This window comes from Catharus ustulatus, chromosome 8, assembly GCF_009819885.2.
Source record: "Catharus ustulatus isolate bCatUst1 chromosome 8, bCatUst1.pri.v2, whole genome shotgun sequence".
Lineage (NCBI taxonomy): Eukaryota > Metazoa > Chordata > Aves > Passeriformes > Turdidae > Catharus > Catharus ustulatus.
In genome coordinates this window covers 7,775,893-7,798,541 of record NC_046228.1, presented here as the reverse complement: position 1 = coordinate 7,798,541, position 22,649 = coordinate 7,775,893, and the positions used below count along the sequence as shown (strand labels likewise).

The following is a 22,649-nucleotide window of genomic DNA, read 5'->3' as shown; positions in this document are numbered from 1 at the left end:
TACATGAAAGGGTAAATTTACAGAATTCTGTGTGTCATTTCTATCTCCAATACTTATAAGACAAAATGCAGATGGATCTCTCCAGGGAGCGTTTGTATCTGTTACTTTTGCTTCCTTCTCTGACTGTTTCCAATCAGTTTATACAGGATTTTATGAACATAAAAAAAACGGAGTGTGTACAAACTCACTTCCTTTGTATGATTCCATACCAAATAGTTTGTTGATAGAATGCTGGTTTATATTTAAAATTATATATATATATTATACTGATTAATCAGTATAGATGAAATATTTCACCTATATTGCTTAACCAATAAGCCTACGTGGCATAACTGTATCATTTGGTATATCTGTTGTGGAAATAAGAACTTGAAGAACTTTGTCCTACTTTTTTAAAACTTTAAGATCCCTATACTAGTTATTTATTTACCCATTTATTTTGGTATTAATGTATTCGGGTTTTTTTAACTGAGTTTTCCTAGTTCTTGTGCAGAGAGAAAGAAGATACATTGTAATGTTTATTTATCACCTCCACCGCAGTTTTATTTTAGGGTAAACTTGACTCATCCCATCTTAAGTGAGATACTCCTTGCAATTGATTGTTTCTGGCAAAGGGACGTTTAACTCCGTGCTTCAATTTCTGCTCTTGACACCTTGAAAAAATTCTAATATGGTAGCTAAATAGTTGTACCTTCATTTTATAAATTGAACAGCATTTTCACTAGTCACTTCTACTTTCAGTACTATGAATTGTCACCTTTATATTTTTCACCACGAATTAAGTAGAGATTCTCATCAGCTGTGATATCACTTGAAGTTTTCATAGAACTCTTTTTAAATCTATCAGAATTTAGATATGGCATCATTCACTACAGATTTTAAAACTGATGTTTGCAGATCACAAAAATACAAAAGTGTGATTTTGTATTATCTGTTCTTTGTTAACGCTGAATTCATGAGTACTCTGTTTAGAAAGCATTGAATATGTGTTTTATGTAACCTTTTCTATTAGGTCATTCAGGATCCTGTTTTGCACCTTTGCAGGAGGCAGGTGAGCAGCTGAGCTGCAGAATTGCATGATTAAACAATAGGAAGCTTAAATACACACAAAAATTCTGCCTGTGTGTTGTTCAATGTACAAACTGCTTTGTGTCACCTGCCAACATTAGAGTAATGAGCTATGGACACATTTCTAGGGGTATTCATACATTTCTGTATGTTAGTTCTCTCATCGCTGCCTTAGCTAAATATACAATGGCAGAAGAATCCAGACATGAAGTAATAAGCCACTGTAAGATAAAATAAGTATTTTACAGAATATTACCCAGTTTTTGAAAAAACTAAGCTTTTCCCTTTAACAACCCTGCCTGCAGCTTGAGTGGTGCCAGCAACAGTGCAAAGTCCAGGATTCAAATTATATTCCAGCCACTATTGCAAGGGTCACTGTTGTGATTCAGATATTTCTGTGTATAGATGAGGAAGATGGGATGATACTGAAGGACTGCAGAAGCTCTGGTGATGGACAAACTCAGTTCAGACAGACAGACACCTTTTTGTTGCTTTGCCAGCCTTGCGCTTTTCACACTGTCAAAAAATCCCCAAATTCTATTGAAGCAGTAATTTTTCTACTGCATTCAAAGATCATCCTTATTTTATAGCATGCAGTCTGCTGCTTTTACCACTGGTTTGCTTCTCCAGGGAATTGATTCTGTGAGTGCATCACAATGCCCAGTGCAAATTCCCCACAATGAATGCACGGCACTTGAGCAAGTGTTGACAACAGCTCTCCAGTTTGCTACCTGACATGTGCTCAGTCCCTGCTGGTTTGTCTGTACTAAAATCCATTAACCCCAAATGGTTAGTCTTTTAAATTATTAATGCTTGAGATATATTTGTAATAATTTTGGTGTTATCATGGAGAAGGGAACCGTTTTGATTTATAATCTCACTGCAGTTCTCACTTGAAAGAAATGTCTCGTGCTGCATTCTAATTTATGATTCCAATAAAGTATTCTTCACCTGCACTTATGCTAGAAGAACACTGAATTCTTGCCTTTCTGTGAGTTTCTTCATGCTATCACAGAGCACAAATTTAAATGCCTTTTTATGTACTGGAGACAAATTTATAGGAAGTCAAATGGGTTGCCTTTTTTCAGGTAAAGCAGAGATGGTTAGGAGCTTCCAAGAAGGTTCTTTGTGATCTTTCAGAGTATTCAGTGCCCAATGCTAACTTCTAATATCTTCTGTCCATTCAATCTACTCAATTTTTTCTTCCTGAGAAACACAATTTGATAATACTCTGCTATCAGAAAAGGTGTTTCTTTCCCTTTCCTGTTGAAGGTAAAATATCAAGAAATTTAGAATTATTTTACTTGTGTGATTCCAATTGGAAATAGTGTTTACAACATTAGATGAATGTGAGGCCTTGACACAGAAAGGAATGTTTTATAATGAGTGCTAAGTTCTAAAGGTGCCACCCATAAGAGAAATTAAAAACCTCTATCAAATTGTGGCCAAATGAGATGAATATGTGCCTTCAGTCATGAAAGAAAAAGCTGCCATCCTTTTGTAAATGGCATATTCAGCCTTGAAGCAAAATGTATAGAGCTTAAGAGAAATTTAAGCAGATTTAAAAGTGTCCTGGGTTTATAAAACACCCACGCTACCAGAGCCCTTTATGTTTTACATGGTTACTGTATCCAGCCTTGACTACTTCAAATGTTGATGTTAAAAAAATTGCTTTTAGTAAACCCCTGCTTCAGGATGAACAGTAATTTCAGCTGTGTAATTCCAAAAAATGCTTTGCAGAATAAGTTGAAAGCAATGGCTCTCCAAGGATCAGCAAGTGTAATCACAGAAGACATGATAAAAGACCACGAGTCTGTGACAACAGACACGGGGCAGCCTGGCCAGCCTGAGGAGACGCCCGGTGCTGCCGGAGCCGAGCTCATGGAGAAGGAAGATGAGCTCCCACAGCAGGCAGAGGAGCTCTCTTTCAGTCTGGATGAGCTCAATGTCACATCATCACCTGAGTCCTCCACTGCTTGTCCAAATCAAGATTATAATTTAGTGAATTCTCTACTAAACCTCACTAAAAGTCCTGTGAGTTGGTTTTGGTTTTCTTTTTTTTTTTTCCATCTGTGTGATAAAATGAAATAGTTGGATGCTGTGTGAAATGGGCAGAGGGAGTGAATAAACACACTGCATTTTAGCTATAAAAAGTGAAATGAGGGTTTTTGCAGGCATTTTTTGTAAATTGGTGGTTTTCTTTGCAAATCTGATTAAAGTAAAAATACTGTTTTAGAAAATTAAGCTTGTTGAGGGTAATGTAAGTTGTTTTTTAAGAAACTTGTATAGGGTGGTATATGTTTCACAGAAAAGCTACACAGGATAAACAGAATGTGAAATATATCACAAGAGAATGCTTTTAAAACTGCTTTCAATTGTTATGACTTAACCAAACCCACTGTCTTTGTAAGAGCAGTGAGCTATCTCTAGGAGTGGGTTTTCTTTTTAAAAAGTCTGCTGTATGTCTTACCCAGCTCAATCCTCAAATTCAGACTTAGGTTCTTTCAGAAAAATTAGAAGAGGTTTGGGTAAGCCTATAATAACTGCAGCAGTGCTAAGGGCAGAAAACCAAGTCTACCACTGTACCTCATTATTGTTACATGAGTAGTTTACAGGATTTAGTATCTTGATCTCAAGCTGACCTACAGCTCTAGTTCTGTCAGCTGGAAGGCTGCAGCTGGAATTCTTGTATTTCACACAAAATCAGGTGAGATTCTTCATTTTGTAGCATCCAAATTCACTAGAGTTAATGACTGAAAAGACAACAAAAATAAATGCATCCAGTCACTGTGGGGGAATGGAGAGGTTTTATTTGGGAGGTGTTTACTTCTTGATTTCCAGTGACCTTCATTCACCTTCTGATTAATTCTTCCATGCCCTTCTGCCAGGACGGCCGGATAGCAGTGAAGGCCTGTGAAGGTCTCATGCTTTTGGTGAGTTTGCCAGAACCAGCAGCTGCCAAGTGCCTGACTCAAAGCACTTGTTTATGTGAATTGTTGACAGACAGGCTGGCCACCCTCTACAAAGCCTTGCCTCAGTCACTGGATCCCTTAGACATTGAAACAGTGGAGGCAATTAACTGGGGGTAAGAATCTTATTTTTATATTTAATACTCAAAGTGACTTTACACCCTTCCCTGAAACTAATTTGATAGGTAGATAATGTGTATAAAATATTCACACACACACAGAGGCTAAAGCCTTAAGGGTAGAGCTGAGACAGAGCTGCAGCACACTAGTGCATTTTGGGTGTTGAGTGTACATGTGATTTCTGACATGGGGCCAGGTCTGCCTGCCAGTCCCTGGCAGAGATTCCTCAGGGGTCAAGTTTTTCCACTGGATTACATCAGCAGTTTATAGTGGTGTCACTGTAGTATAAGGTATGGATTATGTTCTCATGCAGATGTCAAGGATTTAGGAAGCATAAACTCCTCACTGTACACAGAGGGGTCACTGTAAGCTGCTTTGAGGAGCAGGAAGGATCTATGTTAACAGGCTGTTGTTGCAAAATTTTTGCAGCAAAAAAAGAAGAAGGAAAGAGTTACTGTATAAATCATCAGCATGAAGCAAAAGATACATACCTGTTATCCTAACTGCTTGTAATTTAGATTCTTAGAATATGTATCTTCCCCACTCTGCCTCCATTATTATGAATTCCTCCTGATCTGTTAGTACTGAAAGTAGGTATTTGCAAAATGCTTAGCAGAATTTCTGGTGGTTTGAGTTTGAAATTGGAAGGAGAAAACCCACAGCTTTAAATTGTGGGATAAATAAACAGTGGTGTTTTTTACCAAAGCAGGTGGTGTATTTGTTATTCCTTAGAGCCCTTAAATTGAGATAGATGTTTCTTTCTGAAAGACACAGTCTAGTTCAGGTATACGCTGTGTGGTTTTGGTTGACTTGCCTGAGGTCGCTTAGAGTAGAGAAGAGCAATTGCCTTCATTTTATGGTTCTGTGACTACAGGAGTTACTGATTCATTTTCTGTGGTCTGTGTTTCCTGGGAAAACAGACTTGGTGATCAGTTTTCCCTTCTGACTCCAGAAACATTTAACCAGAGTTCCTGTGCTGTATATTCTTTAGCATGCACTGTCACTGTGTTGTGACAGCACTGCCACATCCATAGAGACCAGCAGAAAAGCTTTTTTAATGTTCCCTTCATTACAAATAGGTCATTAATTATTCTGTTAGATTCAATAAGAATGCAGTCCAAGATTCTTCAATTACTTGTAGACTAAATAAATATTTTCTCTCTGTGTGCTCTAGCTTGGATTCCTATAGCCACAAAGAAGATGCATCTGCTTTTCCAGGGAAAAGAGCGTTGATTTCATTTCTTTCTTGGTTTGACTACTGTGATCAACTCATCAAAGAAGCACAAAAGGTTTGAAATGTGTTCAGATGATACAGTTATATTCAGAAAATAAGTAGTTCCAGTTGTTTCCTAGCTTTGAGTTTGAGACACACCATTTTGTACTTTTGTTTCAGACGACTGCTGTTGCTATGGCAAAAGCTGTGCGGGAACGATTCTTCATTGATGTTATGGAACCTCAGCTGATGCAAACGTGAGTAGCAATCCTACAAGACACAGCAGAACAGAATCTGAAACAGGCTGGGTTTTGGGGGCAGAAATCTCCTCCATATCTGATGTGAAAATGTTTCGTTCAGTTCAGAGATTGGAATCCTCACGTCAACTGCGCTATTGCACCGCATTGTCCGTCAGGTGACTTCGGATGTCCTGCTGCAGGAGCTGGTGTACTTCATACTTGGAGAGCACAGAGAGCCAGAAACTCTGGCAGACATCAACAGGCATCCACTGAGGCACAGGCTGATCGAGCACTGTGATCACATTTCTGATGAGGTGAGGGCTGATCTGACACAGGAATGTCTGCTGGCCACTTCTGGAGTGTGGACACTCTGTAAAGGCACCGTTGTGAGAACTTTCATATTTGTGTCAAGTAACATTTTTTGCCAAGAAAAAGAATTCTGGCTCCCAGCCCTACAAATTCCTTTTAAAAAAATAAGTCAAGCTGTTTTCTCCAGCTAGCATATTTCTTTTCTTTTTCTTTTTTTCTTTTTTCTTTTTTTTTTTTTTTTTGGTAAAGATTTTTTGGTGGATTTGCATGCCCACTGTGATTATCGAGTTAGATTTGCTTGTCTATAAGATAGAGTGAACTGAGTTTTTGTAATTGCATTTTAATTTGTTGCTGTTATTTTCCATGTTGTCTCAATTCTGTCTTATTATCACATAAAATGCAGATAAAAATTTGTGGTTTATATGAACTAAATGTTGTGAGAGAGTATATGCAATGCAAATTAAAAGATGATGTGATAACTTTAAGCTCTTTACACACAGCATCATTAAAATAATTAAATAATTTACTTCAGTGAAATTCCTCCACAGAAGCTGCTTGTTTTATTTTTTCCATGGAACAACCTCAGCCCTCTACTTTTTCAGATAAAAACCAATCTTGCCTGAATACAAATCTGTGCTTTCTCATATCCATTTTTTCAGTGTGCCTACCTGCTCACCCTGTCAGAATGAGTTATCTCTGTAAATTAGTTATCTTTGTGAAGCTAAGCACTCTCAAGCAGTCTTGAAAAATTGTCTTTGTATTGCTTGAAGTCAATGTTCCTTTAAAAGCCTACATAACATCTCCATGTAAAAATCTTAGCCTATAGACCTAGTCACAGTATCTTTTTTTCTGGATATTTATTACTACAGGTCCTGTTGTGTGTGGGTCTCATTTGCACAATGATAACCATCTTCCAGCATGGATCTGACTGTAGAACAGAAAGCTAAATTATGAGTTCTCTGTATGTTCTTTGTATTGTTATTTTGGCAGATTTCAGAACAGTTTTACAGAAAAAGAAAAAAGCATTTCAATCTTGATTTTCAAATGTATGTGAACTCTTAATACCACATGTAGCATCAGGTTGTCCTGTTTTTTCTTGTGATTTTTGTTTCCTTCCATAATGTTAGTAAGTGATTGCAGCATTCTAGGATAGACAAAGCAGATAAAAGGCAAAAAGCACAGGGCAGCAGTGCATCAGTTTATTGAGTTTTACTCTTTCTGTTGCAGATCAGCATAATGACTTTACGAATGTTTGAGCACCTTTTGCAAAAACCCAATGAGCACATTCTTTATAATTTGGTTCTGAGAAATTTGGAAGAAAGAAACTACATGGAATACAAGCCTCCCTGTCAAGAAGATAAAGATGTAGTAGAGAATGGACAGATTGCTGGAGCAGTGTAAGTTTCATTTTTAAGAGAAGTTTTCACAACAAGTAACTTGGATCTTTATTTTTAGAACGAAACAGGGTTTTTTTCAGTAATTGAAAGAAAAGTGAGCCTGGAGAGCATTTGAGTGCTCTATGTATTAATCCATATCCGTAAAGTGATACAGAAATTCCTACATCAGCTGCTTATGGAAACTCTTAGAACAGGAACAGAAAATGTAAAATTACCACAAGCCTCTTTGCAGAACAATAGACACTCAGAGGTCTCCGTGTCTCGATTTATTTATGCATTTACCAAGCTTAAATCTATGCATGTTTTATTGCAATTAGTGGGAATATTCTTGCAGTCAGTAACTTCAGTGTCTTGTTTACATTTATGTTCCCAGTCAGTTTTGCTGGAAGAACATTTCTGAGGTACTACATAAAAGAAATAAAAAAAATACTGAGGCACTGCATACAATATATATGCTAGGTAACTCTTGTAACTTAATGTTTTAATCAAGGAAAGGTAAGGACTGGCCATACAAACCATTTTAGTAATCTAGAATAATTTGAATATGTCCTGGGGTAGAACTCTCTCATGTGAAAAATGTGGCTAAGAAGTTTTAAGTGACTTAATGTAATAATTTTGTACAAGTCAGAAATGTCTCATCTGTTGTTCAGATTGTTGGGTGTTTGCAAAGGTTGGTATTTCTGCATATTAATTAGGTAATACAATGTGGATATTGTTATGTTCTGGAAAACATCCTCATTGTTCAGAGAAGAAAAACAGCTTGTCTTGTGACCCAGAGGTTTTCCTGCCTTCCATAACATTCTGTGGATGATTATGTTTTTGTCTAATGTAATTTCACAGAGATCTGGAGGAAGATCCATTATTTACTGATCTGTCTCCAGATAACACATTGTCAGCTCAGGAGTGGCTCAGTGCTTCTCCACCTGTCAGTCCAGAACATCCAAAAAATGATGGGAAGACTGAAGTTCATAAAATTGTAAATAGGTGAGTTGAAACAAAGACTTGAGGAAATGTCTGAATGTGTGGGTGTCTGCACACACTGTGCAAATTAAATGTCTACTCTGTAATGGATGTTATTCTGTGCCAGCTGGGAGAATGACTCCACAGAAGGAAATTATGTGGCATTTTATCAGAAAGCTTCTTCTGAAAGATTAGAGCTTGCATTAATTCGACATAAATGAGAAAAATAGAAGAACTTTGCAGCTAATGTTTGAATACTTAGAATTCACCATTAAAACCTCCTTGATTATAAAAGTTGCTTTTTGCAGAAATATTTGCTGTTCTTAAAATGCTGTTACAGGACTTGACCTTCCTGGACAAGTCTGGGGAGTCTTGCCATAAACCTTTCAGGGGAAAAAAACCCCTCAAACTTCCTTAGAACTTCAAAGATCCTTAAACACATACATAAAAGGAAATAATTGCCATGGTAACAATAACCTTCTGTTCCCTGAAAGTCAGGGGGACCTGTGGCACCTGTGACACACCTCAGTGCCTGTCAGACTCACTGCAAATTGGATATCACAAAGAGGACAAGCTCTGCTCTAAGCCACTTAGTGATGGTAATTCTCTTAGGAACTAATATTAGGATGAGGGCTGTTTGCTCTGTCAGTACTTGGTAGCAGAGCAGCACTGGTGTGTCAGTGCTGACCTATCTGCCTGCCCAGAAATAATCAGAGGTGTTAGCCAAAGGAAGCAAACAGCCCAGGACAACCAGGACAGAGAGACATCATCGCTTCTTGCCCTCTTTCCCCCATTATTGTTATTTATAGTTTATGGTGGACATGGTTTGGAGCAAAGACACAAAGAACACTCCTAAATTCACCTCCTGTAACCTCCATCAGGGAATGATTTGCAGTGTTCTGCAAATTTGTATTTTTTGAGATAAGATGAACGCCACATGAAAAGTCAGCTACTACATATTTCTGCATATAAATTCTACAGAAGTAGGATGTCTTTGGGGTATGGTGAAGGCTGAAATTTGGAATCAAGGTCCACAGACTGGGTTTTATTTTGCTGTCCAGAAATTTCAATGGGTTTAATTTTGTTTTTTAAGTTACTAATATTATTCAGACTTTCCTGATGCATTTTAGGTCAGATATTGGTGAAGTAATAAGGACAGAGTATTGACTACATACCTGGCAAAGGCAATTACATAGTTGTAACAGGGAGATTTATATGCAAATACTCCTGTGTGTCTTAGAGGTTCATTTTTTGCCACAACAAACTGGTAAATAAAACTACCTATGAAGTAGGTTAAGTAGAATTTTAACTGTAATTCTTCTTCTCTTTTGTCTCATTTATTCCCAAGTATGTTTTGTTTTAGCTATAGTAAGATGGAGTCTGACCTTTAGCAAATACTTGACCTATTTATGAATATTCCCTTTAAACTTCATTCTGCCTGCTGATTCTTATAAAATGCTTCCACTGATGACTTTACCTCTAGTGCCAGATACAAAAGTTCTCCAGTATATACCTTGTTACTACAAACAGTTGGAATAGGTAGGCTTAAATAGATTTTGTGTTCTCTGTTCCTCACATAAAGTTCTGGTAGAGCCTGTGGATTAATTGGCCAGCCAATTCTGGGTACACTGCTACAGATGATGAGAAAATATTGATCTGGTGCTCTGTGGAATATAGTCATTAATGTACTTTTTTTCTCTTCAGTTTTCTCTGTCTTGTACCTGATGAAGCAAAGTCATCATACCATGTGGAGGGTACAGGTTATGATACTTACCTCAGAGATGCCCACAGACAAGTAAGTCAGTGAACTCTTCCTTAGTCCTTGAGAATTTGAAATGCTGGTGAGAATATACAAATGGTTCTGTAAATAGTCCTATTAAATGCATCTTTTGGTAATGGAAGATGGGAAAATTCAATTTTCATTTTTAATGAAAACTTACCTTTGGAGATCTTTCGATGATGAATTCACCTTGTATTGCACTAGTGGGAATAATGGATGACATTAAATGCATTAATATTCATATAACAAATACAGTGAGAGAAAACCTGAACCGCAGATAGATTCTTAATTTGCTTCTGCATTTATCTGCATTCTCTTGGAGAATTGCCTGCCAAGCTGTCTGAAAGAACTAAAGAGAAATTAAAATGCTGCATAGGAGTTATGCAATCTGGGACTTTGCAAATAAAGGCTCATCACAGGGAATGCACAGCCTCAGGCATTCAGGTTTGAAGTTGGGAGGTTGGGTAGGCAGGGAAAGCTTTATGATTTACTGTTTAGAAATAAATGCAAGTTTTGCTTTTACAAACATAAAGTTTCCTTGGTAAAAAGATAGTCACTGTTTGTGTGCAGCTGTCTTACTGAAACCCTGTGAATCTTCTAGAATAAAAAAAATTATGCAAAGGAACAGAGTAACTGAGAGCTATATTTAGTAGGTAATTCAAAAATTCCATAACCTTGGAATTATGTTATCAGCTGCTAAAGATGAGAAGTTTGGATTTCTGTATTTATATTGCTTCATCTATAGTCTCTCCTGAAAAGAAAGGGAATAGAAAATAGAGAATAAGGAAACAAAGGTTGATGTAAAATTCCCCTATGTTCTATTCCTGGATGCCAGAAACCACTTATCATCCTCGTCTTTCTTTCATGCCTTGGGAAAAAGAGTGTGCTGGGAGTTATTAGAGAGCAGAATTGGTTTCTGTCACTTCCTGACGATGATATGGGTACTGTTAAAATATTTCCCCCCTAAGAGTAGCCCTGCCTGTTCCTGTTATTACATCCAAATAGCTGTTCTGCTTCCTTATTGCTATTCCTGGAAGCCTCCACAGGTAGGTAAGCTACAATCAATGCAGAATTTTTGAGTCTATTTTCTGACTCTTTTGCTTCTGTTTCTTCCTGTGTTCTTTATTTTCTCTACTTCAACTTGTGCTCGGTTCAAGGTTTAATTCCTTGCAAGGAGGCATCAAACAGCACACAGCAAATATGGGGTAAGGTAGAGAAAGACTGCCTGGGGTGTTAGGAAACAAAGAGAGGGAAGAAGAAGCCCTGAAATACTTCTAGTTTGTATGTTCTGCATGTACACGTGCCTTTCCTGTCCTGGGAATTAGGGAGCAGAATAGGTTTGGATAGCAAGATCAGCTACACATAATGCAATGGAAGTGTGGTAATGTGCTCTCAAGAAGATGGTTAAGAATGCAATTCTTAATTCTCTGATTAGGTTGTGTATTGTTGGTGTTGCTTTGTGGTTTGGCCCCAGCTGATTTTTGGGAGCTCTGTTCTCCACTCACTGCTTCTCAAACCACTTAGGAGCAGGAATATCCCCAGGAAAATGAGTTGCCTGCTGGTTTTACTGATTTTACTTTAGAATGACTGATTGTTTTGAGCTTGGATTTATCATTTAGCTATAGATGATGGTTTTAAGGTGTATGGACTATCAAAGGGAATTAAATGGTTTCCATGGAGATTTAAGTCTGTTTTCCTCACTACTTTTTTGTAGTTCCGGGATTATTGTGTCATTTGCTTACGGTGGGAGTGGCCTGGATCTCCCAGATCTTTGGAAAAGTGCAATTTAGAAGCATCATTTTTTGAAGGACACTTCTTGAAAGTCCTGTTTGAAAGAATGGGCAGGATTCTTGATCAGGTAAGAAAAAACAAAAATTCCATTTTGCATATTTCCATCCCTTTTAAAGAGCTGATCTCCATCAGTTCCTGTGGATTCCCATCACTCTCTATGACAGTGTCATGTTATTGTGTAATGTGCCATTTCCTGGTCATAAGCCTGACAAGAGCCATTTGCACATAGAAATGCACAGGGAATGTGCAAGAAGCCAGGAGTAGCCTCTAGGTCAGCACTGTGAGTGTTCATGGGAGCACTGTGATTTGAATCTGTGGTACCTGAAAGTTTTGCAGAGGTGGTTCCTCTCACTAACCTCATTTCTGACAGAAGATAGCTCAAGCACACAAGTGAATTAACTGGTTTCAAATGCCTCATGTAGTAGACAGTAACTTCTTCCTCCTGCTGGCATTACAAATTTCTGTAGAACTGACTGTACCCTAAGAATTTTTTTTTTAATTTCCTGAACTTCAAAATTTGCTGGGTTTAATCTTTGTAGCTACAGAGAATTTTTTTAGGATTTATCTGATATGGGGCCATTTTACTGAGTCTGCTGACATATGGACAGAAATAAAAGCTCTGTGTGAAGAAGCAGCTTTCTTTAATGCTCTCAATTAGTTGGAATCACAACAGCAATCTGTCAGAACAATGCAGCACGTGTTATTCCTTTGTTTCCTTCTCCTCTTGTGAACACCAGATAATGCTCATGCCTTCAAAGCTTCCTAATGAATTGGCTGACTCAAACAGCTCTAAAGACCTTCTCCTACAGTTCAGCTAGGTAGGCAATGAATGGATTTATGGAAGGAATTTTTGTCTCTCTCTGCAGACTAACTCTGCTATAATAACTCAAAATGTAGTGATCTCTTTTACCTATAACATCTGTGGTCCAGGGGCTGAAAGCTTCATTTGTTAGGAGATTGGGATGAATCTATTGCTGGAGTGCCAAGTACAGAAATAACTGCCACTGACTGGAAGAAATAAGTGCTTTCATATCAAAAGATTTATGAGACAACTTTGCAATGCAACAGTGTGTGGTAACTAATTCAAGAACGAGATACCTAAATATTACTTACGTGGACACATGTAGTCAGTGGAAATTTTGTCAGAGCAGCCCCAGTAGTCCCTGGGGCTCTTAGGCTGAAAGGCAGCTGGGTGTCTCTTTCACTGCAGAGTGAATCACCAGCTCAGCTTCCTCACTCTGTGGACTGAAAGCTCTACTCAGGTGCCTGAGCTCAGGTATCTGTTGCCATTTTTGTAGTGTCCAGGGTATTCCCAAAAGTTTCTGGTTACAACAAAGATCTTGCAGGATCCACCTTCTGTGGAACCATCAAGAGACCAGCAGATACTTGGGAGCATCTGAGATGGCAGGAGATGTTTGTGTGTGGGCAGGTGTATCAAGTGCCATCTCTGTTGGGTCAGCTGATGAGAGCTTAGACATGTAGACATGGCTAAATGTATCTGTCTTAATCTGAGGCTGAATTCATCCAAATATCTCAGATCTGAAAAGGGGAAGCATCTCTTATTCTTCAGTGGGATGCTAACTTGAGAGCATAAAGATGAGAATTTGAGGTGATTAAATCCTCCTCTTGTAGGTGTGATAATGCCAGTGAGGGTATTACTGCCAATATGCAGAGATTAAATGAGGGCTCTGTAATCCACTTAGATCAACAAGGCTGATTGACACAGAGGTGTACCAAAGGAATTCTGTCCCTCTCTCCTGTTCTGCCATTGAAGAAATGGTGGGAGGTTCTACTAGTTTGTAAATTCTGGGCTGAATTAAAATGTCAGTTTGTTTTCACTGGGATGACAAAATCAAAGACGATAAAAAAAAGCTTTGAAACACAAAGAAGCCATGGTGAAAATGCTTTTATGGAAATAAGTTTCTTACTAGAATGGTCAAAGCCTTTAAACTAGGTGCTTTTTTTTTCTTGGAAAATTAGTTATTATTTTATTCCTTATGACTGGTAAGCGTTTTCCAGCATCTGACAGTGTTGCCCATTTGGTTGATTTGGGGAAGGGAAGTAGACAAGAATCTCAGAATTTCCTGCTGCTTTCCCAGCCCAGGACTGGTCCCATCTCCCATAGGTTGCTGCCACAAGATGGCCAGGCCCTCTGCAGTAATTCTTTCCCAGAAAAAAATAAAGTGGAAGAGAAATAACGTATTAGCTGTAAACATGATTTTCTCTCTGGCAATTTCCTGAGCTCATATACTTTACAGTTTCCCAGGAGAAGCAAGCAGATGTTTAATCTAGGCTGATTCCATGCTATTTCTTTAGCTGAAGAAATGTTTTACGGGAAGATGACTTGCCCTGCAATAAACAAGTGGGCAAAAGCTTCAAGTGGTTGTAGCAGCCATACATATAATAACATCTAATGCCCAACTGACATATTCACAGCACTGCTGTAGTGAAAAGCAGAGGTTGGGCTTGTCTCCTAATCAAACTTTGTATCTTTATTTATTCATAACCCTGTGTATAAAGTTCTAGTGGTTACATAAACATGAGGTGGATGAAAAGAAGCCAGCATGAAAATAACTAAGCACTGTGTTTCCCTCTTTCTGCAGCCCTATGATGTAAATTTACAAGTTACTTCAGTGTTGTCCAAACTGTCCCTGTTTCCCCATCCTCACATACACGAATACCTTTTGGACCCTTACGTCAACCTCGCCTCTGGCTGCAAGTCTCTCTTCTCTGTGATTGTCAGGGTGAGTAAACACAGCAATTATTACATGGCTGTATGGCAGTAATATATTTAATAACTTTGTCATTAGTGGTAGTAGTTGCTGGGTAGTTGGTAAATGTTTGTCATTGAAAGCTGATTTCTAATCAAATTGGGCCTAGGTGGGTATCTCTGCTCATATTTTTTTTCTGATGAAGGCTGTTCTTGACAATTAAGTCCTGGATTTATCATAAGTCCCCTTCTCCAATTCCATCTCTTCCTGCCAGACTTGTATCCTAGAAGTGCAGCCTGGGTGCCTGTCACACTGCCGTGTCCTCAGTCAGAATCCCTCTCTTACCCCACACACCAGCTGTTATTAAGCTGGTCAGGAACCTGTTAATGATGCTTGTCCAATAGTAACAGAGGGTTTGGCTCCCTTTCTCCCAGCAGCCCTCCTTGTTCCAAAATACAACCTTCACTCTCTCCTTGTGCTTTCCCTAGGCCCAGGAATTCACTGGTTGATTGTTTATGTCAACATTTTAAAAGACAAATTAATCATAGATGTAATTAAAATAAGAAATTCTATTTGTGGCAAGAGCAAGTAAAGCTTTTGTATTTCTTTACTTTCTGCACTCACTCATCCTCTCTTTTGGGCAGAGCAGCCTCTCTGCAGGTTGTTCTGTGAGCCTGTGAGGATGCTGAAGTGGGCACTGAAGCTGCCATTGAACCTTGCTGCCAGGCACTGCAGAGGTGTTAACTTTGTGTGTTGATGGCCTGGGCTTTACAGGTCGTCGGGGACCTCATGGTTAGAATCCAGCGCATCCCAGATTTCACTCCCAAACTTCTGCTGGTCAGAAAACGCCTGCTGGGCTTGGAGCCGGAGGGGCCCATGTGAGTAAACACATTGCACGTTCTCGGAGACGCGTGGCTGGGTTTGTGTGTGCCAATCCTGATTCCCTGCAATTTTCTTCCCTCCCAGCATTGACCACATGACGTTACTAGAGGGCGTGATTGTGCTGGAAGAGTTCTGCAAGGAGCTGGCGGCCATCGCCTTTGTGAAGTACCACACCTCAGCCACGCCCTGAGCTGCCCCGGGCCGAGCCACCCCCGCCCCGGGCTGGGCTCAGCCACAGGGCCACCCACAACACCCAGAGACTCGCTGGTGCCTCCGGAAAAGTGCAGGGGATGTCTGGAACACAAGTTCCTTTCACCAGATGTTGAGATTGCAAATGGACTTGGAATATGAGCGAAGACATTTGGGGAGAAACCAATCCACAGCATGTCTAGGCACTGTGTGAAGAGCTGCAAAAGCTGCATGAAGAACCACAGACATCAGACCTTGGTTATTCTGATGACAATGTTTAGAGAGTTTGGGCTCTTGTATGTCCTGGGGCTCACATGCACCAATTTGCTCTTTGTGACCATATTACTTTTAAAAAAACAAATTAATTTTGTAACATTTTTATGTCTTAATTCTTTTTCTTTTCAGTTGGATATATGAAAGAAAAACACACCTATAGTTGCAACGTATGTTATTAAAAACGAAGTTCCAAAAATCCACCAATCCATATACAATAGCATATGTTAATGAGGGATCATTTTCCTTTTGGTAGATCTTAAGTACAGCTCTAAGCTTGATTCCTCAGTGGTTTACTCCAAGAAATCTATCAATCTGAAATCAATACTAAAGAAATTAATCCTGATTCGGCATCACAGCCATAACAAATATATCTGAAGTGTACATGTTTGTAGCATGTTTGTCTCTGTCATTCCAAGTGATTGATCTCCAGGTCATCTGTGTAACTAGATTTGCTTTAGCTTTTTATATAGGAACTCTAGTTGTTTGACTCACGTCACCTTTACATTATAGTTTAATTATAGGTCATCAGTAGTTGTTGCTGAAACAGTATTTTTAATTTCTTTTAAGTTGGTATTAGTCTGAATCGGTTTACGAATCTTTTGTGCCTTGAAAATCGGCAGCATAAACATTCTGTTATTTTGAGAGACATTTTTATTGCTTATCTAACCATCACAGTGATGCCAACTCAGTTAAAGCATTGATATCTTATTTAGGACCAAAATTTGCACCTTTTCACAGAGCTGGGATGCAGGACTGCCTTTCAGTGGCTCCTCTCCATGTGAATGCCAACAGCCAGCCAGTGCAGGGCAGGCGCTGGCACTGCAGGCAGAGGCCATGCCCTGCTTTGCTTCTGCCCTGCAGAGGGTCCTGAGTGCCAGCACCCTGTGCACTGGCAGGTGGCTGTGCTGGACCTTGCAGTCACACCCAGTGACCTGTCCTGCTCTCTACACAGAGGGCAGGACTTCTTTCCCCTCCTTTAAGCAAAGCCAGGTAGAGCTCAGCTCCTCCTGTTTACATTGTCTTTCCTCGTTTGTCTTTCCTGCCCCCCTGTTTGCACAGCTAATGCCCATTTCAGGTGTCATTGCTCATATGCAAACATGGACTAATTTATTCAGTTACTAGAATTCTTCTGGATTTACATGACTGTACCTAGAATCAGATTCTGCTCTCTACCCATGTCTTTGAGGACTTGTTTTTTAATATTTATGGAAGCTGGATGTTAAGAGGCCTTTTAAGTTAGCAGGTTAATTAGAGCAGTGTCACAGTTAATGGGCTAAATTTATTCTTGTCACCAGTGAAGAGCATCCTGCTGTAAAAGCTTCCAGTACAGGTTCAGCTGGAGAAAGCAGTTCTGGAAACATTTTGGTAGGTAAAACCTATGTTCAATAACTTCCTGTACTGGGACACTTTTGTAAAACCTCTTGCATTTCTCTGGCAAACAAAAGCATATTTTGCTTCTTCACCTGTTTTTTTTTCTGCATTTAGCTCCAAAGTGTTTTCATGTCCAAGTAGCATGGTAGGACAGAGTTTGAAAAAATTACACTTACTTCATTTTTTTTTCTTTAGAAACATACCTTGAATGTAGCAAATGGTTTTTAGTGAGCTGCATTGCAGACAGTCCACATTAGGAGCTTTCTTAATACCTGACACATAGTTTAGAACATGTTGTTGTGTATGCAGAGTGATGTTTAATACATACATTTGGTATTTATAAGGTCCCAATTCAGCAAAACAGTTAAACAAGCTTAATTTCAAGTATTTTTCCTTAAATCACAGTCTTATATGAACAAAGTTAAACTGTTGAGCAGAAATGCTGATGCTTTACTGAATTTGGGGCTTTGTTGGTTTTGCATGAGCTTAATTACTTTTCCTCAAATCATCTATTTATTTTTTTAAAGCATATGCTCCAGAAAACTTCTAATGTCCCAATTTCAGTGGAAACTGGAAGTATAATAGTGCTGTAAATGAAAGTGAGCAAAATGTTAAGCAAAACTTGTAAAAGCATTCCAAGTAATATAAGAATTGATAAAGCCATTCAAGAGTTGCCTGATCTCAAATGAAAGCATTAACATCACTTCCTTTGTTTTGCTGTTTTCACTGGTACCTGAAGTCATTGCACTGAAAGGCTGCAGCCTCTGTGGTGTTCTAATGCAAAACACTGCAGAGCTGCAAACACAGCTCCTGAAGCTTGTCCATAAGAAAAATAAGTAAATAGAACTATGATCAGTCTTAAATTCAGCTATGACTGTTCAGTCTCCAGTGTCATTGGTGATGTTTTCTTGCAAACCAAATGTTATTTAGTTGATAAATTTATAAGACATGGATCCATCCTCACACAAGTGAAGCAACCCTTAAAGTTGCTTTAGCCTAAACTGCTTTTGTGAGTGCTGCCTACAAACCCTTAATTACCATACCTGATGACAATGACCTTTATTTTTGTAAAAATGATTTAATCTTTCTTAAAGAGATGGAACTCATTTAATTATTTTTGTGGTGATATTTTTCATGCACTTTTTTTTTAATGAGTAGAAGTTAGTTCAGGTCCATGTTTTCACCTTTTTGATCTATGCATGTCATCGAGGAGCCCATTTTGTTTCTGTGTGAGTGTGTTTGTATATGGTTATTTATTACCCAGAGAGGGCCACCCAAGAAAATACTTGGCCTGAAGAGTTCATGGCTTGTGCAGAGCCTCCAGATGTCAGTGGCAAAGACAAGTGATCATCACCTTAGAGAATGGGGCCACTGCTATTAGATTGAAATACTTGAGATGGGATACTAGAATAATTTCTTATTTCAAAAAGCAGATCCAAACCACATTCTAATTCTGATGCACATGTGTGTAAATAGAAGCATTGTTTTTCTTTTATTTCATTTATAGTATGTATTTGATTTAGACTCTGATTTAGAATATTTTGTTATAAGCCATGTGCTAGCTCTGGTAGAACAAGTTTGTCCTTAGTTTCTCCTATGACTGTAATATTCCTGGTATTCAGATTCTGTCTGTGTAATGTTCTTATTCTCTATTTGTCTGTGCAATATAAAAGCTGTGACTTGATGCACAGCTTGAGTCTGGTTGTACATCACCTATGTATATATATACATATATATATATATAAAAAGGACCAGAATCCCAAGCTTGCTTACACTATGATTAGTGTAAAGATTGCCACACTTCATTTTACAGGGCACAAGTAATCATGGAATGGCTTTGTAAATGCATGGTAATTTCTACCATAACCTGCAGTGCAATCTCACAGATGACATTTTATTAGTGCTCTTTGTCTTGCTAGAAGAAATACTAACCTGAAGTACTTGGGAAGATTAAAGGGTCCTGGAGTAGACCTGGGGCTACATGGAAAATCCATATCTGATATTGCATATCATACAGGGTTTTCAAACCATGTCCTCAATGCTTTCTGTGCCCTGTAAAATAGTGTAATTATATAAAATATATATACTCCTTGTTTTGCCTCCTGCCTTGTTTACATTAAACAGAGGATATTCAGTAAAAATTTTCTATTAAACTTTGTGTAGGTCACTTACTAACAGTGTTGCCAAGGTTTCACAAATGTGGGAATTTCCAATGAGGAATTGTTGAAACAGCCACATTACCAGACATACAATATTAAGTTTTATGAAAGAGGTTGTAATAAAATTCAACTTTTTGTGCTAAAAAATGCATGGAGGATTAAAAGGGATATTCTCAAAATAAATTAATTTCAGTGAAGCGACTGCTTCTATTATTACAGAACCCGTAATAATTTTTGTATGAGTGACCTTGAGACAGAATATGTTTTAACATTTTACATCATGCCTTTCATCCTGAAGTCCTCATTTATTCTGAGTCTGTCACTACAGCATCCCTGATTCTGGGATAAATGTGTTTCCTGTACTGTGCTGTGCAGGGCTCGGACTGAATCTGCATGTTCTGCCCAGGAAAATGGGAAGCCTAAAAAAATGGGCAGCATGGAGCCATCCTGGGCACAGATTAACATCTGCTCTTTCCTGGGAGCCCTGATATCCTTCCAGGAAGGCTGCAGCTGGTCAAGGCCTCGGTTTTCTATTGCATTTGAGTGCAGAGTGTGTCAGTCACAACACTGGTTTGTGGGAGACAAATGTCACGGGGTGAGTGAGCATCATTTTTCCTCCAGGGCCTTTGAGGAAGGCTTTTATACACTGGAGTTATATATGTATTGATATAGTTTTAAATTGTATATGTTGTCTGTTTTTTCTACTTTTGGTTTCCTTCTAGTTTTGATCATCCTTTTAAAAATCTTGTTGCTCTGTAGGATCCCTTCTGAGGGCTGCACTTGGATGTTAAGCTGTTCCTCCTCGGTATTTAACATTGCAAGTGCTCTTACATCTTTAATAAGAACAGTGCTACAGCAAGGTGATGCACTTGACAGCTTTCATTACAGCTCTCTGCATCTTTCTGCCATCCTCTTGGGTCTCAGAGATTGTCATCTCTCACCCCAGATCATTTATCTGCTGTGCCTGCATGAGGCATTCAGAGATTTAGGGAGACTTTGCTTTCTCAAGCAGTGAGGAAGTTGTATGGAAATGGAATGCTTTGCATCTTCATATATTTTTCTCTTACTTTGATAGTCTTGAAATGACTGAGTCATTGAACCATGATTATCTTATGGCACTTGCATTCTGATATAAGATTTTGGGGCTCTACATCCTTTGGGGGAAAAAAAGTACTATCAGTGTGTGGTCTCTATTTCATATTCATTAACTCATTGTACAGATTATCAGCCACAGTTCTCAGTGTAGCACAGGATCTACTGACTTTGTTAACCTTTAAATATCAGCAGAACTGGTGCTGTCAAAGCCTCAAGGCTTTTTCCAGTTTGGTATGTGATCCAGTAGGATTAAAGGATTAATGCTCAGTGAAGTGAATCTATCCCAGGTTGTATGAGCCCTTTCAGCCTAAATTGTGTGTTCCTGGTGCATCCTTTATCTGCTGGGGCTCCCTTTGAATGGTGAGAGAAAGAACTGAAGAGCAATTCAGGAATCGAGTGAAGCATATGGTGGATTAAAATTTTCAGGTGTCATAAGCTTCTTGGAAATGCCAAAAAGAGAGTGTGACATTTTTAAATTTTACATGTTTGGACTGGTTGCCTTTGGAGCCAGGTCTGTGAGGATAAAATGATGCACCTTGGAACGTGGTGTTTCACTGGGCTACTTGATTGCCCTTGCTGGGATGGCACATCCATTCTGAACTATGTTTCATTGAGTTCCTGCTGGTTATTGCAATTAATGCTGCTGCTGATATAAAATCCGTGGAACTCACAGCTTTGCCAGTGTCTTGAAACTTTGACCAAAAAAGTAGATACTTCTCATTAGTTTTGCCTTTTTGCTCTACAGCATCATAACTCAGTAGGGGTTTGTATGGTGTCCCCTTCCTCTGGTGAAACATTTTACAGGCTGAAAAATAAGGAAACACATTAAAGGGAGAACTCTGTTTCTGTGCTAGGCTGTAGGAACATATTCATTTTCAAAAAGTTGTAACTCATTTTCTAAAGTAAGTGGTTCACTTGTGGAAAGAGGGAGGGTGCCCTCCACAGGGAGCCCTAGACAGTGAGGATAAATTGAGGATAAACCTGCTTCAGTAGTTTGCCCTGAGCATGGCAGAAATGTGGTACTTGCTTCATGTGTTTGAAGATTTGTAGTATCTGAATTCCACTTTGGAGAGATGAAGCAGGTGAAAATTTAAGTCTTCATGCTTTGTAATACATATAACAAGAGACAGGATACAGGAAAATAGGAAAAGATCTTATTATAGAGAGGAGAGTAACAGAAGTAACTAAGTTTAGCATAGTTAAATTATGGTTTAGGGTTAGAGGAACTTTAGTTCACAATAAAAAGATTTGTAAGACTTAAGCAGCAAGACTGAAATAATTATGAAACCTTAATTTATGAGAATGCAATTAAGAATGAAGTAACATCGTTGAGGCAAACTGAAATTCCTTGTCAGTGAAAACTTCCCGACCTTGAATGTTGCTATATCAGAAGTGGAAGGAGCCTGTAACATCACACTTTGAAGCCAGACTGGACAAAACCCATGGAGTGTTTCACAAGGGAAGCAGCCTGTGTTGGTGAGGAGGTGAGGCAAACCCAGTTACATCCTCACACCCAGCTAATGAGCGATTCCAGCATGACTTGGGTTTGTTCTGCTCGAAAGCAGGGAGATGGACTGATCCCCTTGAGCATCTCCTGTGAATGAGGGAAGTTGCTGCAGCCTGAGGGAAGCAATTTTCAGCTTTGCTGGATGCCACTCACTCACACAAGAGCTCCTCTGCAGATGCAGCACCCATCACACACAGCGTGGGCACGGCTTGATTACAGGGCAGGATCCCCCCGTGCTGCGCTGCCTTGGAGAGCAGAAACAAATTACCTGTTCTCTGCATCGTCATTATCCTTTCCTTGAGAAACCCACTTCTGCTTCCCTCATCTCCACATCCACAGGAAGCACCTGTCAGGTTAATACTTCTTAATTTGGGTCATGAATTTTTATTTCCTAGCATTTTCAGACTCCTATTTTTACTGTTAGCAGGCTGTCCATCAACACTGCACATTTGCAGACAATTCCTGAAAGGGAAAAAAAAAATCTTTGTATTCTTTATCCTGGCTTTTAGACTCACATTCTCCTGCCTTGTTAATTCCATCCTTTCAAATCCCTGAAAATGTGTTTTGTCTTGTCCTTCACCTTGAGGATTCAGTAGTCAGCAGTTTGTGCAGC

General features: G+C 39.0%; 1 protein-coding gene across 2 annotated transcripts in view; it reads left to right on the top strand.

Annotated features, from left to right (window-relative positions):
• The window catches only part of FHIP2A (FHF complex subunit HOOK interacting protein 2A), a 33,995-nt gene extending 14,364 nt beyond the window's left edge, over window positions 1-19,631 (top strand). Inside the window, exons 6-18 of one of the 2 annotated variants that reach the window (XM_033065881.1) lie at window positions 1,013-1,051; window positions 2,809-3,102; window positions 3,957-4,153; window positions 5,332-5,446; window positions 5,551-5,627; window positions 5,731-5,923; window positions 7,146-7,315; window positions 8,156-8,299; window positions 9,980-10,070; window positions 11,770-11,913; window positions 14,450-14,590; window positions 15,332-15,435; window positions 15,524-19,631. In XM_033065881.1, coding sequence (XP_032921772.1) covers window positions 1,013-1,051; window positions 2,809-3,102; window positions 3,957-4,153; window positions 5,332-5,446; window positions 5,551-5,627; window positions 5,731-5,923; window positions 7,146-7,315; window positions 8,156-8,299; window positions 9,980-10,070; window positions 11,770-11,913; window positions 14,450-14,590; window positions 15,332-15,435; window positions 15,524-15,629 — 1,815 coding nt within the window. In that variant the 3' untranslated portion in view covers window positions 15,630-19,631. The remainder of the gene's footprint in view (window positions 1-1,012; window positions 1,052-2,808; window positions 3,103-3,956; window positions 4,154-5,331; window positions 5,447-5,550; window positions 5,628-5,730; window positions 5,924-7,145; window positions 7,316-8,155; window positions 8,300-9,979; window positions 10,071-11,769; window positions 11,914-14,449; window positions 14,591-15,331; window positions 15,436-15,523) is intronic. The other variant, XM_033065882.2, reaches the window with a different exon arrangement.
• Window positions 19,632-22,649: the final 3,018 nt, after the last annotated feature.